The following is a 13,376-nucleotide window of genomic DNA, read 5'->3' on the forward strand; positions in this document are numbered from 1 at the left end:
TTTAATGGTCTTCATAGGCTAATTTATTTAAAGATGAGAAGAATATAGGCATGGTAAAGATAGAACTAATAGGAAAAAAACATAGTTTCAGAGATTTTTCTAAACCTATGTAGGAAAATGCAGAGACGTTACAACCAAATAAAAAGAACCAATGCAGAAAGCAGATTATGTTTTTGGTCAGGTAGAGAAAACTAGTGTATAGGTATTGGATTGTGAAAAAAAGATTATTGGTATTTTATCATTTATTCTGTTCCTTTGGTAATTTTCCTTCACATGAGATGTTTATCGTAACATTTTGGACCTGGAAGGGACTCTAGATAATCTAGAGATAGTCCCCACTCATCTCACTTTGAAGATGAGGAAACGGAGTGGTTACAAAGTATGTGTCTGAGGACACATAACTTTTTAGTGGCATAACAGGACCTCTTAACTGTAACTTTGATTGCTTGCTTGTGCTCTTTTCCTAATACTCTTAAGTCCTTTTTTCCTTAAATAGTGTTCCTATCTGAAAATGAAATTGAAGCAGATACATTTCTGTATACACTTGTTTTGTGATTATTTCCTATTGATATTCTTTCATGGTGTGTTTGTTTAAGGTGATGGGGTGAAGGGTTTATAAATTGTTTATTTGCTGATTGTTTATGGGTTATGCATTTATTTGGTATCTAAATTATTGGCAATAAATATTTTCTTTGCTTAGAAATTAGAAATATTGGATTTAGATATGATGTATTTTAGATTTACTTTTTCTGTTGCTAGAATAATGTAAACACTGAAATCATATTTTTCTCTCTTCATTTTGCAGTAGTATTATTGATTCTACAGAATACAGCCAACCTCCTGGTTTCAGTGGCAGTTCTCAGGTAAATGATATATTTAGCAGTATGCTTTCCTGGTACAATGAATATAACATCTGAGTTTTAAAGTCATAGATTAGTTTACTGGAATGTCCTGTCACAAACATAACTGTTTTGAGTGCTGTGGCATTGATTGGGACTTAGATAGCTCTGATGCATAAACAGCTATTTATGTGCTCATTGAAGAGTCAAAAACATTTTTTTTGAATGCTAGTAACATGAGACCTTGAGAGGAAGGAAATACTGTAAGATGAAATTATGAATAATCAGCACATTGTTTTTCTCAGGGATCTTTATAATCTATTGATGAATCACTCATCATTATGTTGAAATGTTAACCTTTTCTGTGAGAAGTAAACTACAGATTTGAGTAAAATAAACTTCAGCTTCACCTCTCTTCTAATTAATTGTATGATTGTTTTGACTTTTACTTTCTCCATCTTTAACTTGGGGATGCTGATATTTGTCAAATCTAATTTTGAGGCTGGACTTTTTTTTTTTTTTTTTTTGACTTTTTATATTGAAATAATGTCAGACTTAGAGAAAAATAACCAAAATGGTAAAAGGAATTCCTTTATGTCCTTTATCTAGATTGTCTCAAAGTTAACATTTGATCACATTTTTTTGTTAATTCTCATTCTCTCTTTTGCTTATGTACACATAAATTTTCTTCTCTGCATTGTTTAAGTTAGGTACAGGCATAATGATCCTTTACCTCTAAATACTTTAGTGTGTATTTCCTTAAAAACAAGGGTATTGTTACGTAATCACAATATAATTTTAAAATTCAAAAAGTTAACATGGATACAATGCTATTATCTAATCCCTGTATCTTATTCAGATTGTAGAAATTGTCCTAATATTATCCTTCATAGTAAGAGGGAAACAATGACGTGTTTTTAAATGCATGTTCATTTGTATATTCACTTTATGTGTAGTGTGGTTATTTTTATCAAAGTGAAAAGAAAATTCTTTTGGATCATGCAGCTTTTGTTTGTGTTTTCCTTATCCCACTACTTAGATGACCACTTCTATTGCTTTCATGGTTAGTTGGTATAACTACTCTGAACATCCTGTGTTATCTTCAAATGCATGCATGTATTTGGCCTATTATACTAAGTTCATAGATTAGTTCGCATCTCTTTCTGAACAACAGTGAAAACACCAGATCTTCTTGTTTCTTTTTTTTTTTTTTTAAGGGTTTTTATTTTATTTATTTATTTGAGAGAGAGAGCACAAGAGGGGGTAGGGTAGGAGGGAGAAGCAGACTCTCTGTGGAGCAGGGAACCGGATGCGGGACTCGATCCCAGGACTTCAGGATCATGACCTGAGCCGAAGGCAGTCGCTTAACTAACTGAGCCACCCAGGCGCCTGATCTTGTTTTTATAAGACATAATGGGATATATCAGGAGAAATTATAAAGCATTAAGTTGAAACATACCTTAAAAACTTGAGAGGGAAAAGTAGTCTTTGAATCTGGAAACAGCTTTGTATTCACAGTTGGACCTTGCTGTTTTCCTTTTGACTCTAATCTCACAAAACATCAACATCAGATAAATCCATTCTGTGACTGTGATGAAGTAAAACAAATATAAGGTCACTTCATAAACTGTCTAAGCACATATAAAAACAAAGTCACCATGCAAGCCCCCCAAAATACCAAAGACACTAATGTCCTGGCTAATATGAGCAATTGCTGTTGCTTTACTATTTACAACTTTAGTTTTACTGTAGTGTTCTATCCTTCTAGATACTCAACCACAGAATTACCCCCACTTCTTGAAAGCATCCCATCCACAACCCTCCCCCAAACACTTAACATGAGCCTGTATCCTATAAGTTGGCTCTTAACTGAGATACCTCTCTCTTACCCATACTGTGTTATATTCTTTGTTGCAGTGAGCAGTAATTAAAACTTGTTCAACTACAGGTGTGTGTTTCTGTTGGTCTTTGGCTGCAGGGCATTGACAGTCTCTTCATAGAGGAACAAGAAAAGGTTTTTCTGTAATTGCCATTTACATAATATTTAATTGAATTTCTAGCAGTGAGCTAGAAACAATAGAAGTTGAATCTGGGTGAAAAAGAAAAGTAATAATAGCTTTTTTTTTTTTTTTGGTTTATTTTACTTTTTAGAGCAGCACTTGATATTATCATGTAGTAAAGAGATTTCTGGTTTGAGATAGTATACTAAGCCAATCAGTGTGTTAATCTCTCTCCAACCTTCACTCACCAGAAATCCCATTGACCTATTACTATCCTCACACTGAAAACTTAAAAGAATTTATAGAGGATTAAAAAAATACTTAGGAAGGCTGCCTAACATGAGAGTGTGAAGTGTGCCTAAGGGTGACAAAGTCTGGGTCTCCTGGATGACTCCAACCTTAGCATCTACTGGAGGACAGGGAAGTTGTTGAGGAGGAAATCCTACTAGTGTTTATGGGATAGAACTGATAGGACATACTGTGCTGAGGGCCTACCCTTCATTTCTAGCTATGTTCTTTAGAACAGAGAGACTTAAAGCAAATTGACACAAAAAGGATTGAAAATAGAGGAATAGTTGAGGATAAGCCTGTCAAATGTAAGAATACTAAAGAATATAGCAAAAACAAAAACTAAAACAAGAACAAAAGAAAGAAAAGTGCATTACCAAAATAGGACTCAAGGAGAAAAGCATAAAAGATAACATTTTTCACATAAAGAAAAGTGATAGTTTCCCAAAGTAGTAATAATTTGTGTGATATAATTAAAACTTAAACATGGTAGATTTTGAAGTATATCTCAAGAATGAATTGAAGTAGTAATAATAGTCATTAGTCATCATTATTTTACACTTACTGTTCATGAACATTAAAGTAATTAAGGTACTTTACATGCATTACCCACTTTAATTCTCCGAACTTCCCTCTGAGGTAAGTACTATTGCTATTATTTTTTATTTTATTGAGGAGAAAACTGTGGCATACGGAAGTTAAGGAGGTTGCTAAAGGTAACATAACTCGTAAGAGGAGGGTGCTGAGATTTTAACTCAGGCATTATGGCTTCAGAGCCTATGCTTTTAAATACCCATTTATTCAACCAAGAGATTTTTAAAAATGTTTTAAATTATTTATGTATTTATGTTTTGGAATACCTGCTATATACCAGGCACTATTACAGACTCTGGGGATACATGATTGAACAAACACAAAACAAAGACTTCTGCTGTAACCAAGCTTCCAGTCTAGTAGGAGAGATACTTACAGTAATAAAAGTAGACTACCTTTGAACAAAGTGGAGGTGAGGGAGCAAGCCCATGTGAGTATCGCTGGGATTCCCAAGTTCTGGGAAGAGGGTTAAGAAGTAAATGAGCTCTGAGGTAGGAGTATGCCTGACATAGTTGAGAAGTCTGTTGTGGCTGGAGAGGAGTAATCAGTGGGGAGAAAAGTAGAAATGAGATAAAACTTAACAGAGGCCACTTGGCACATGACTTTCTTAGGCCGTTATAAAGACTTTGTGTTTTGTTTTTTTTTGAATGAGACCAGTTAAACTTTGTTGAATAGGTACTTGTCTCACTTTATTCTTTGTATCAAAGGACATACATTTATTGTTTTTTTTAAGATTTTATTTATTTGACAGAGATACAGCTAGAGAGGGAACACAATGCAGGGGGAGTGGGAGAGGGAGAGGGAGAAGCAGGCTTCCTGCTGAGCAAGGAGCCAGGCGTGGGACTCGATCCCAGGACCCCGGGATCATGACCCGAGCCGAAGGCAGACGCTTAATGACTGAGCCACCAGGGTGCCCCCATTTATTGTTTTTTTTTTTTTTTTAAGATTTTATTTTTTATATATTTGACAGAGACAGACACAGCAGAAGAGGGAACACAAGCAGGGGGAGTGGGAGAGGGAGAAGCAGGCTTCCCGAGCAGGGACCCCGATGCGGGGCTCAATCCCAGGACACTAAGATCATGACCTGAACCGAAGGCAGATGCTTAATGACTGAACCACGTAGGCGCCCCGGTTTTTTTTTTTTTTTTTTTTTTTTTAAGATTTATCCATTTATTTTAGAGAGCAGGAGAGAGAGAGAGACAGAGAGAGTACACAAGCAGGAGGGGCATGGGGAGAGGGAGAGAGAATCTCAAGCGGACTCCATGCTGAGCGTGGAGCCGATGTGAGACTCAGTCTCACGATCTTGAGATCATAACCCCAGCCAAAACCAAGAGTGGACGGACGCTTAACTGAGTGAGCCACCCAGGTGCCCCAAAGCTGGGAAAAGTCTTAAGATGGTGAGTGTAGAGGGAGACAAATAAAGAAAGCGGTCATATAAAATGTTTCAATATATAATTGAAATTGACTTATAATACGTAGTAGATTAAAATAATTTAGGGGCGCCTGGGTGGCTCAGTCGTTAAGCGTCTGCCTTCAGCTCAGGTCATGATCCCAGGGTCCTGGGATCGAGCCCCGCATCAGGCTCCCTGCTCCGCGGGAAGCCTGCTTCTCCTTCTCCCACTCCCCCCGCTTGTGTTCCTGCTCTCGCTGTGTCTCTCTCCGTCAAATAAATAAATAAAATCTTAAAAAAAAAAAAAGTAATAATTTAGACAGTGCTTATGCATACTATTAAAATGAGTCTTAATGAAATATATAATTTTCAAGAAAAATTAAAAATATTGAGATTAAAGTAATTATAGAACAATTTGAATAGACCAGTTGCCATAATTATTAATTTAATGTGATTCCATAAAAATCTCAATATTTTTTAAGCGTGCAGGGAGTGTGACCGACTTTAAAGTTCATTAGTAGGATGAATGGATTCAGAGGTATAATAATCACAAGGGCATTTACCCAGTAAATTATTAAAATGTATTCTAAGACTGCTGTAACAAAAGGAGCACAGTAAAATTTAAAATCGAACTGAAAGGTAATGAAGAATTTATTAGCCTGTGGTAAAGGTGGTTACGCAGATCAGTGGGGAGAGTGGGGATTAAGTAAATGGTGTTGCGATAGCCAGGAAACCAAACCATTGTGGAAAACCACTTACTGTGAGGGTCTAAATCAGCTAAATAATGAGATAAATACTAACAGGATTGTAGAAATTAAGAAAGAAGGCTATATCTTACATAAACAGAATTTTAACAATGAACAATATTTTAAAAAACTAGGAAAGGTATTTTAAGTATGATAGGTAATTGGTTTAGTTGCTTCAAAATAATGAAAACTTTTTATATCCATTTCATCTTTTTGATGAAAGCTCCAAATAGGGTAAAAAAAAGAGAAAATGGTAAAAAAAAAAAAAAGTGAAAATTCAAAAAAGGTGAAAATTCAAAAAAGTGAAAATTCAAAAAAAGTGAAAATTCAAATGGCCGGGTCACATATGAAATAATACTCACTTTCCCAAATAATAAAACAAAATATGAAGTAATACAAGGTTCCAAAGGAGTCACCTAATAGATATGGTTCAGAACTTTTCAAAATTGGAAATACTTCTTGCTGTGTGTGGTTGTGCGTGAGTTTGGGAGAGGGAAAGGGAAGGGAAGAGAGTTGGTAGTCCAGGAAGAGTATTTGGCAATGTATACGTAAGACGGAAGCTGAAAATGTGAGTTCATCATTATATGGATAGAAATTTATTATAAGAAAAGTCAAAGTACTGTGTGAAGATTATATGCCAGTATTATTTATATAGGTAAAAATTCTGGGAAAATAAATACTCCCAATCAGAATACCTAGAGAAACTATGGTACAGCTACAGGATTTTATTACTCTTAAATAAAAATTCTTTTTTAAGATTTTATTTATTTATTAGAGCAAGAGAGAGCGTGTGCACAAGCAGGGGGAATGGCAGGCAGGGAGGGAGAGAGAGTGAAGCAGGCTCTCCGCTGAGCAAGGAGCCCGACTTGGGGCTCGATCCCAGGACCTTGGGATCATGACCTGAGCCGAAGGCAGATGCTTGACTGAGCCACCCAGGTGCTCCTCTTAAATAAAATGTTTATAGTTGAATTGAAAAATGTGTTAACAGTATAATGTAAGTGAAGCCAGAAACAAATATTTTATACCCCTGGATTTTTATAAGTACCTGTTGAGTTTGCTTTAGAATTATTATATATTCTTAGTATAATTAGCAAAATCAGGAAATTAACATTAATATTATTTGAGATAACTTATTTAAATTTCAGCAGTTTTGCCATTAATACCATTAATAAATACTCTTTTTTAGCAAAAAGATAAAACTTTCCTTGTTCAGTACTAATCTACAATCACTTGTTGCATTTAGTTGTCATGCTTCTCTAATCTCCTTAAAACCCTTATCGTTCCTCAGTCTTACATTACACTGACATTTTTGAAGAGTATGTTATTTATTTTGTAGAACATCCCTCTCTTTGAGTTTGTCAGATGTTTTCTTAGGACTCAATACAGATTATCCATTTTAACCAGGAATACTACAGAGTTGCACCCTTCTTTGTTAGTTTCTCATATCTGGGTGCATATGATACCTCTTTGCTCAATACTGATGATGTTAACTCTGATCACTTTATTAAGGTGGTACCTATCAGATTTCTCTACTGTAAAATTACCATTTTCTCTCATCTGTGCTATTAATAAATCTTACTTGTAATAGTTATTGATACGGTTATTGCCCAAATGATAATTAATGATAATTTTTAATTCCTTATTCCACATTTTAGTTAGCATTTCTACTGTAAGAAAGACCTTTCCCTCCTCTTTGTTTATATCCTTATGGATTTATGGATTCCTCCTAATTCATTCTGTTAATCATTTTTTAAAAAATATTTTATTTATTTATTTGACAGAGGGAGACACAGCGAGAGCCAGGAACACAAGCAGGGGGAGTGGGTGAGGGAGAAGCAGGCCTCCCACTGAGCAGGGAGCCCGATGAGGGGCTCAGTCCCAGGACCCTGGGGATCATGACCTGAGCCAAAGGCAGATGCTTAACGACTGAGCCACCCAGGCGCCTCTCTGTTAATCATTTTTAACTTAAATTGTCCCATATTTGGCTAGTTGGAACTCTTTGAAGTTGATTTCCACGTTCTTTTGACATGTTCCCATCATTCTTTAAGTACCTTCTTACATTCTTAGACAATAAGATGTTGCAGCATCACCTTGCCCCAGTCCTGGAATCAGTGATGTATCCAAGAAACCCTATTTTCTTTTAATGGAGAATGTTATTTAAATACCAAGATCTGGGTTTTAAGTGTGCTCATTGGTCCTCGAATGTCAGTGCCTGTAGGTGTTTTCAATGGACAGAGAGACCTAGGAGACATATGTATGTGTATATATAATGTATGTTATGTTATCTATACAGATATATATATGCATTAATTACATATTAATCACCTTAAGTGTTTGATTAATGAAAGGACTCACAGGAGTCAAATAGTTTATACTTCTGGAATAGCTTGATTAAAGGCAGTGGGTACCATACAGCCAAGAAGAAGGAGGATACTCACTGAAAGGGGTCTGGCGATTTCAGGTCCAGGCTTCTTTGTCCTTCCAGACTGGGTCATACAGTATTGTATGCTTTGTCTCCAGGTTTAGAAATACTCCTGGCTTGTGTCTCAAGTACTTCAGTAATAGGAATCCAAAGTTGGCTTGTGGTCAGGATCTCTTATTTTAAATATGTCACGTAGGCAGTACATTATAGTTACATGACCAGCCTTTAAAGGCTCCACTGAAACCACGTACAAATGATAAATTGATTTATTATTACTAAACAATGCTGACAGACTAATATATTTTGTTCCAGAACAACTCACTGACTTATGGTACAGAATATCATTTTATCTTTCTTTAGTGAATACATTGCATAATGTAGGCAAGAGTCTAGAGATAACCATGTGGGCAATCCAGACTAGCTGAGATTAATCCATGCTCTCAGTATATAATACATAATATTTATACAATCTCATATATTTCATATATTTATAAAACATTATATATAAAACATGTCTCTGTGTTTCAGTGTCTCTCCTTTAATGGATGAATGGATAGAGAAGGTGTGTATATATACTCAATAGTATATTATTCATATATACACAATGGTATATTATTCAGCCATAAAAAAGAAAAAAATCTTGGCATTTACTACAACATGGATAGATCTAAAAGTTACTACGTTAGGTGGAATAAGTAAGACATTTGGTAAATGTGGCCATTTTTATTTAGAGGTAATCTAGATCAACACAAGTGATGAACATTTCCTTTTGATTTTTAACCATATTTATATCCTACCTATAGATCTAGACCTTACCCTGAATGTATTCATTCTGATGATTGGCCTTGTAGATTATTTACAGCCAGTTTGTATTCTCAAACATCTATCCCTTCACAATTAGTGTATTTCTCTTCATTTATGTTAATGTTATTTTTAAATTTAACAATTAACATATGGCAATGAGCTAAGCAATGCATTTTTACCAAGAATTATGAAGCAATCTAATTTTGGATGGATTAGAAAGGAATTGCACTGAAAAAATAAATTCAAGAAAAGCTAAGAGTAAATAGCAAAATAATTGTGAAAAAAAAGCTGCAATAAAACCTAGAAGGCAAACAGTGGTTTTGATTGCTTCTTTGTTATATTCTTGATTTTTGTTATTGTAATCATTCTCATGTTTCAGACTGAAATCTTTACTGTGTTTCCATTGAGCAAGATCACTTTTTTTAAAAAAATCCAGATTCTTGGGGATGCCTGGGTGGCTCAGTCTGTTAAGCGTCTGCCCTGGGCTCAGGTCATGATCCCGGGGTCCTGGGATCGAGTCCCACATGGGCTCCTTGCTCAGCGGGAAGCCTGCTGCTCCCCCTGCTTGTGCACTCTCTCTTTCTCTCTCTGGCTGACAAATAAAATCTTAAAAAAATAAATCCAGATTCTTCCCCTAAGAATTTATAAAAATTATGTTGGTACATAGAAAGGAATATATTTCATGAATATGTAAATAGAAGCACAATTACAATAAAAGAAACACTGAACTGAGCTCTTAATGTTAATTACTAGAACCATTCAAGTTACCCCTGTGCTTCTAACAAATTTCATCACCTTACCTTATGTCCAGAACTAATTACTTTTCTGATATTTCTGTTTATCAATGTGTTGATTTTTTAAAACAGTTTTACCATACATATATGTATCTCTATATTATTTGGTTTGGCTATATGTAGACTTTCTAAAAATGATATTACGTAGTTTTTTGAGATTTGTTTTTTCAAAGATTAGTTCCTGATGTCTGTGGATGTAGTTGATTCATCTTCACTAAGGTATATTATTGCATTTTGTTAATGTACCACAATTTATCAGTTGTGCAGTCTGTCTACATTTGAGTTTTTGTAGAGTTTTTGTTTTTGCTATCAAGGGCATCTTTGTCCATGTCTCCTGATGTACAGATGCAAGAGTTTCCCTAGATTTTGTACCTAGGAGAGGAAGTGAGGGTGACAGGGTAGACACATCAGTGGTTTTTGTATTTTGCGATAATATCGAATTGTTTTCAAAGTCTTTTTGTTAATATAAAGCTCCTACCACAAAAGTATATGAGTTTGTTTCTCCACATCGTTGTCAGTACTATTGAACCTCTAAATGGTTGCCACTTTAGTGGCTAAGAAAAGAAGTTAGCTGTGGTTTTAATTCTTATTTTTCTGACACTCTAAAGCCAGCATGTTTTATTTATTGGCCTTTACTTTTTGTGAAATAGCATTTCATGTCTTTCTCAATTTTTAAATATTGGTCTTCTGTTTATTTACTTGTAGAAGCTTTAATATATGTCCAAAGTAGTAATAACTTGTTTCTTAGGTGTTGCGAGTGTTGCGAAGATCATTTTACAGTTTGTAACTTCCTGCCTCTGATGTTGGGTTTTGATGAACAGAAGTTCTTAATTTGAGTTATTGAATTTGTAACTTCTATAATTAGTGCCCTTTGTGTTTCATGTAAGAAATTCTGCCCTAGAGATTATAAACATATTCAGTGATATAGCACATGGCCAATTTTGTAAATGTTCCATGTATGCTTAAGAAGAATATATGTTTCTAATTGGGTACAGTGTTTTATATGTATTCATTAAATTAAGCTTTTAAACTAGGTCATATCATTTTCTCAGTTGAGTTGATGAGGTTAATCTACTGCTGTGTTGGTGGGTTTGTCAATTTCTTTAGGATTTTTTGCTTTATATATTTTTGAAGCTGTGCTATTATGTGTGCACTGGGTATACAATTATTAAGTTTAAAGTTTTGCGTTTCCAGGTGCTGTTTCCATTTCCATTTCCATTAATGCTTTTCATCTTGAGTTTTTTTCTTCAATTAAATTTGCCTAGTACATTATTTTTCATGTTATTATTTCCAGATTTTAATGTCTTTATGTTTTCAGTGTTTTTTTTTTTTGCAGATAGCATACAGTTATATTTTAAAATTCCTTTCTATCACTAATTAGTATTCATATTTATTACTCTTTAATGCTTGCTATTTCTCTCCTTTTTGTGTTTTTCTCTTATATTTTTACCCCCTTCTCCCACCACTTTACTGTTTTAAAACGTTACCTATTCTGTTAAAATGCTTTCAGTAGTTATCCTTGAAATTGACCCAAAGTTAACGTCTAAACAGAATCTAAAGTTATTATAATCTTTTAAAAAAAATCTAATTCCAGGGGTGTCTGGGTGGCTCAGATGGTTGAGCGTCTGCCTTCGGCTCAGGTCATGATCCCAGGGTCCTGGGATCGAGTCCCGCATCGGGCTCCCTGCTAGGCGGGGAGCCTGCTTCTCCTTCTGCCTCTGCCTCTGCCTCTCTCTCTCTCTCTCTCTGACTCTCATGAATAAATAAATAAAAAACATTAAAAAAAAATCTAATTCCAGTATAGTTGACATACAATGCTGTATTAGTTTCAGGTGTACAATATACTGATTCACAGTTTTGTACATTACTCAGTGCTCATTGTGATAAGTATAGTCTTAATCCCCTTCACCTTTTTCATGCATCTCCCCACCTACCTCCTCTCTGGTAGCCGTCAGTTTGTTCTCTGTAGTTAAGATTCTTTTTTTTTATTTGTCTCTTTTTTTCTTTGTTCATTTGTTTTGTTTCTTAAATTCTACGTATGAGTGAAATCATATGATGTTTGTCTTTCTCTGACTTTGTTACTTAGCGTTATACCCTCTCGATCCATCCATGTTGTTGCAAATGGAAAGATTTCATTCTTTTTCATGGCTGAGTAATATTCATGTGTGTGGGTGTGTGTGTACACACGTACACCACATCTTCTTTATCCATTCATCTGTCAGTGGACACTTGGGCTGCTTCCATAGTTCAGCTATTGTAAATAATGCTGTAATAAACATAGGGTGCTTGTATCTTTTTGAATTAGTATTTTCAGATTGTTTGGGTAAATACCCAGGAGTGGAATTACTGGATCATATGGTAGTTCTGTTTTTAATTTTCTGAGGAATCTCCATTCTGTTTTCCACAATGGCTGCACCAGTTTTCATTCCCATCAACAGTGTACAAGGGCTCCTTTTTCTTCACATCCTTGTCAACACTTGTTGTTTGTTTGTTTGTTTCTTTTTTTTTTTTTTTTTAACTTTAGCCGTTCTGACACATGTTAGATAATATCTCATTGTGGTTTTGATTTGCATTTCCCTGATGATCAGTGATATTGAGCATCTTTTTATTAAATTTAATATCTTAATTACTCTCCTGAACAACATAAGTGCTCCAGAATTGAAACTTTCTTCATTCTTCTGATTTATATGCCGTTTTTTGTTGTATTTATTCTGACATGTTCTTAAGCCCCATAATTTAGATGTTATAATTAATGTTACAAACAGTATTTAAAATTACTTATTGATTACAGGTTTTCTTTTCATTTTGTGCTTCAGGCCTTCCAGTTTGTTTACTGAAAAATTTTTTTTTTTTTAAGATTTTATTTATTTGACGGAGATGCAGTAAGAGAGGGAACACAAGCAGGGGGAGTGGTAGAGAGAGAAGCAGGCTTCCCGCCGAGCAGGGAGCCTGATGTGGGGCTCGATCCCAGGACCCTGGGATCATGACCTGAGCCGAAGGCAGATGCTTAATGATGGAGCCACCCAGGCGCCCCTGTTTACTGAATTTTTTAAGCACACAATTTCACACATTTTTTTTTAATGGCTTATAGGCAATATTCTGTGTTTTCATTCACATGAAAAAAATATTGCTCGTTTTATTGTGGGATAGTTTTTTCAGGATCTGAATTTTAGATTGGAGTTGTTTTCTTTCAACTTTTTGAGGATAATCAAAGTTCCTTTTCCTAGCTGCTTTTCTTGCTATTCTTGATGGTCCTGTCAGGTGAGTTATCTCTTCTGTTTGTCTGATTTTTTTTTCAAGTTTTTTTTTTTTTTTTAAAGATCCGATTCACTTATTCATGAGAGACAGAGAGAGGCAGAGGGAGAGGCAAGGAGCAGGGAACCTGACGTGGGACTTGATCCCAGGCCCCTGGGATCATGACCCAAGCCGAAGGCAGACGCCTAACCAACTGAGCCACCCAGGTGCCCCTAAATAAATAAATCTTGGGGCGCCTGGGTGG

The 13,376-nt window shown here is 35.2% G+C and overlaps 1 protein-coding gene across 7 annotated transcripts in view; it reads left to right on the forward strand.

Annotated features, from left to right (window-relative positions):
• COP1 (COP1 E3 ubiquitin ligase) overlaps nt 1-13,376 on the forward strand; it is a 264,376-nt gene that overhangs the window by 85,325 nt on the left and 165,675 nt on the right. For all 7 annotated transcript variants that reach the window (XM_035010743.1, XM_035010740.1, XM_035010739.1 and 4 more), the window contains one exon: nt 806-863. In XM_035010743.1, the coding sequence (XP_034866634.1) occupies nt 806-863 (58 nt within the window). The remainder of the gene's footprint in view (nt 1-805; nt 864-13,376) is intronic.

Source organism: Mirounga leonina, unplaced genomic scaffold (genome assembly GCF_011800145.1).
Source record: "Mirounga leonina isolate KUSES-001 unplaced genomic scaffold, KU_Mleo_1.0 Mir_154, whole genome shotgun sequence".
NCBI classification, from domain to species: domain Eukaryota; kingdom Metazoa; phylum Chordata; class Mammalia; order Carnivora; family Phocidae; genus Mirounga; species Mirounga leonina.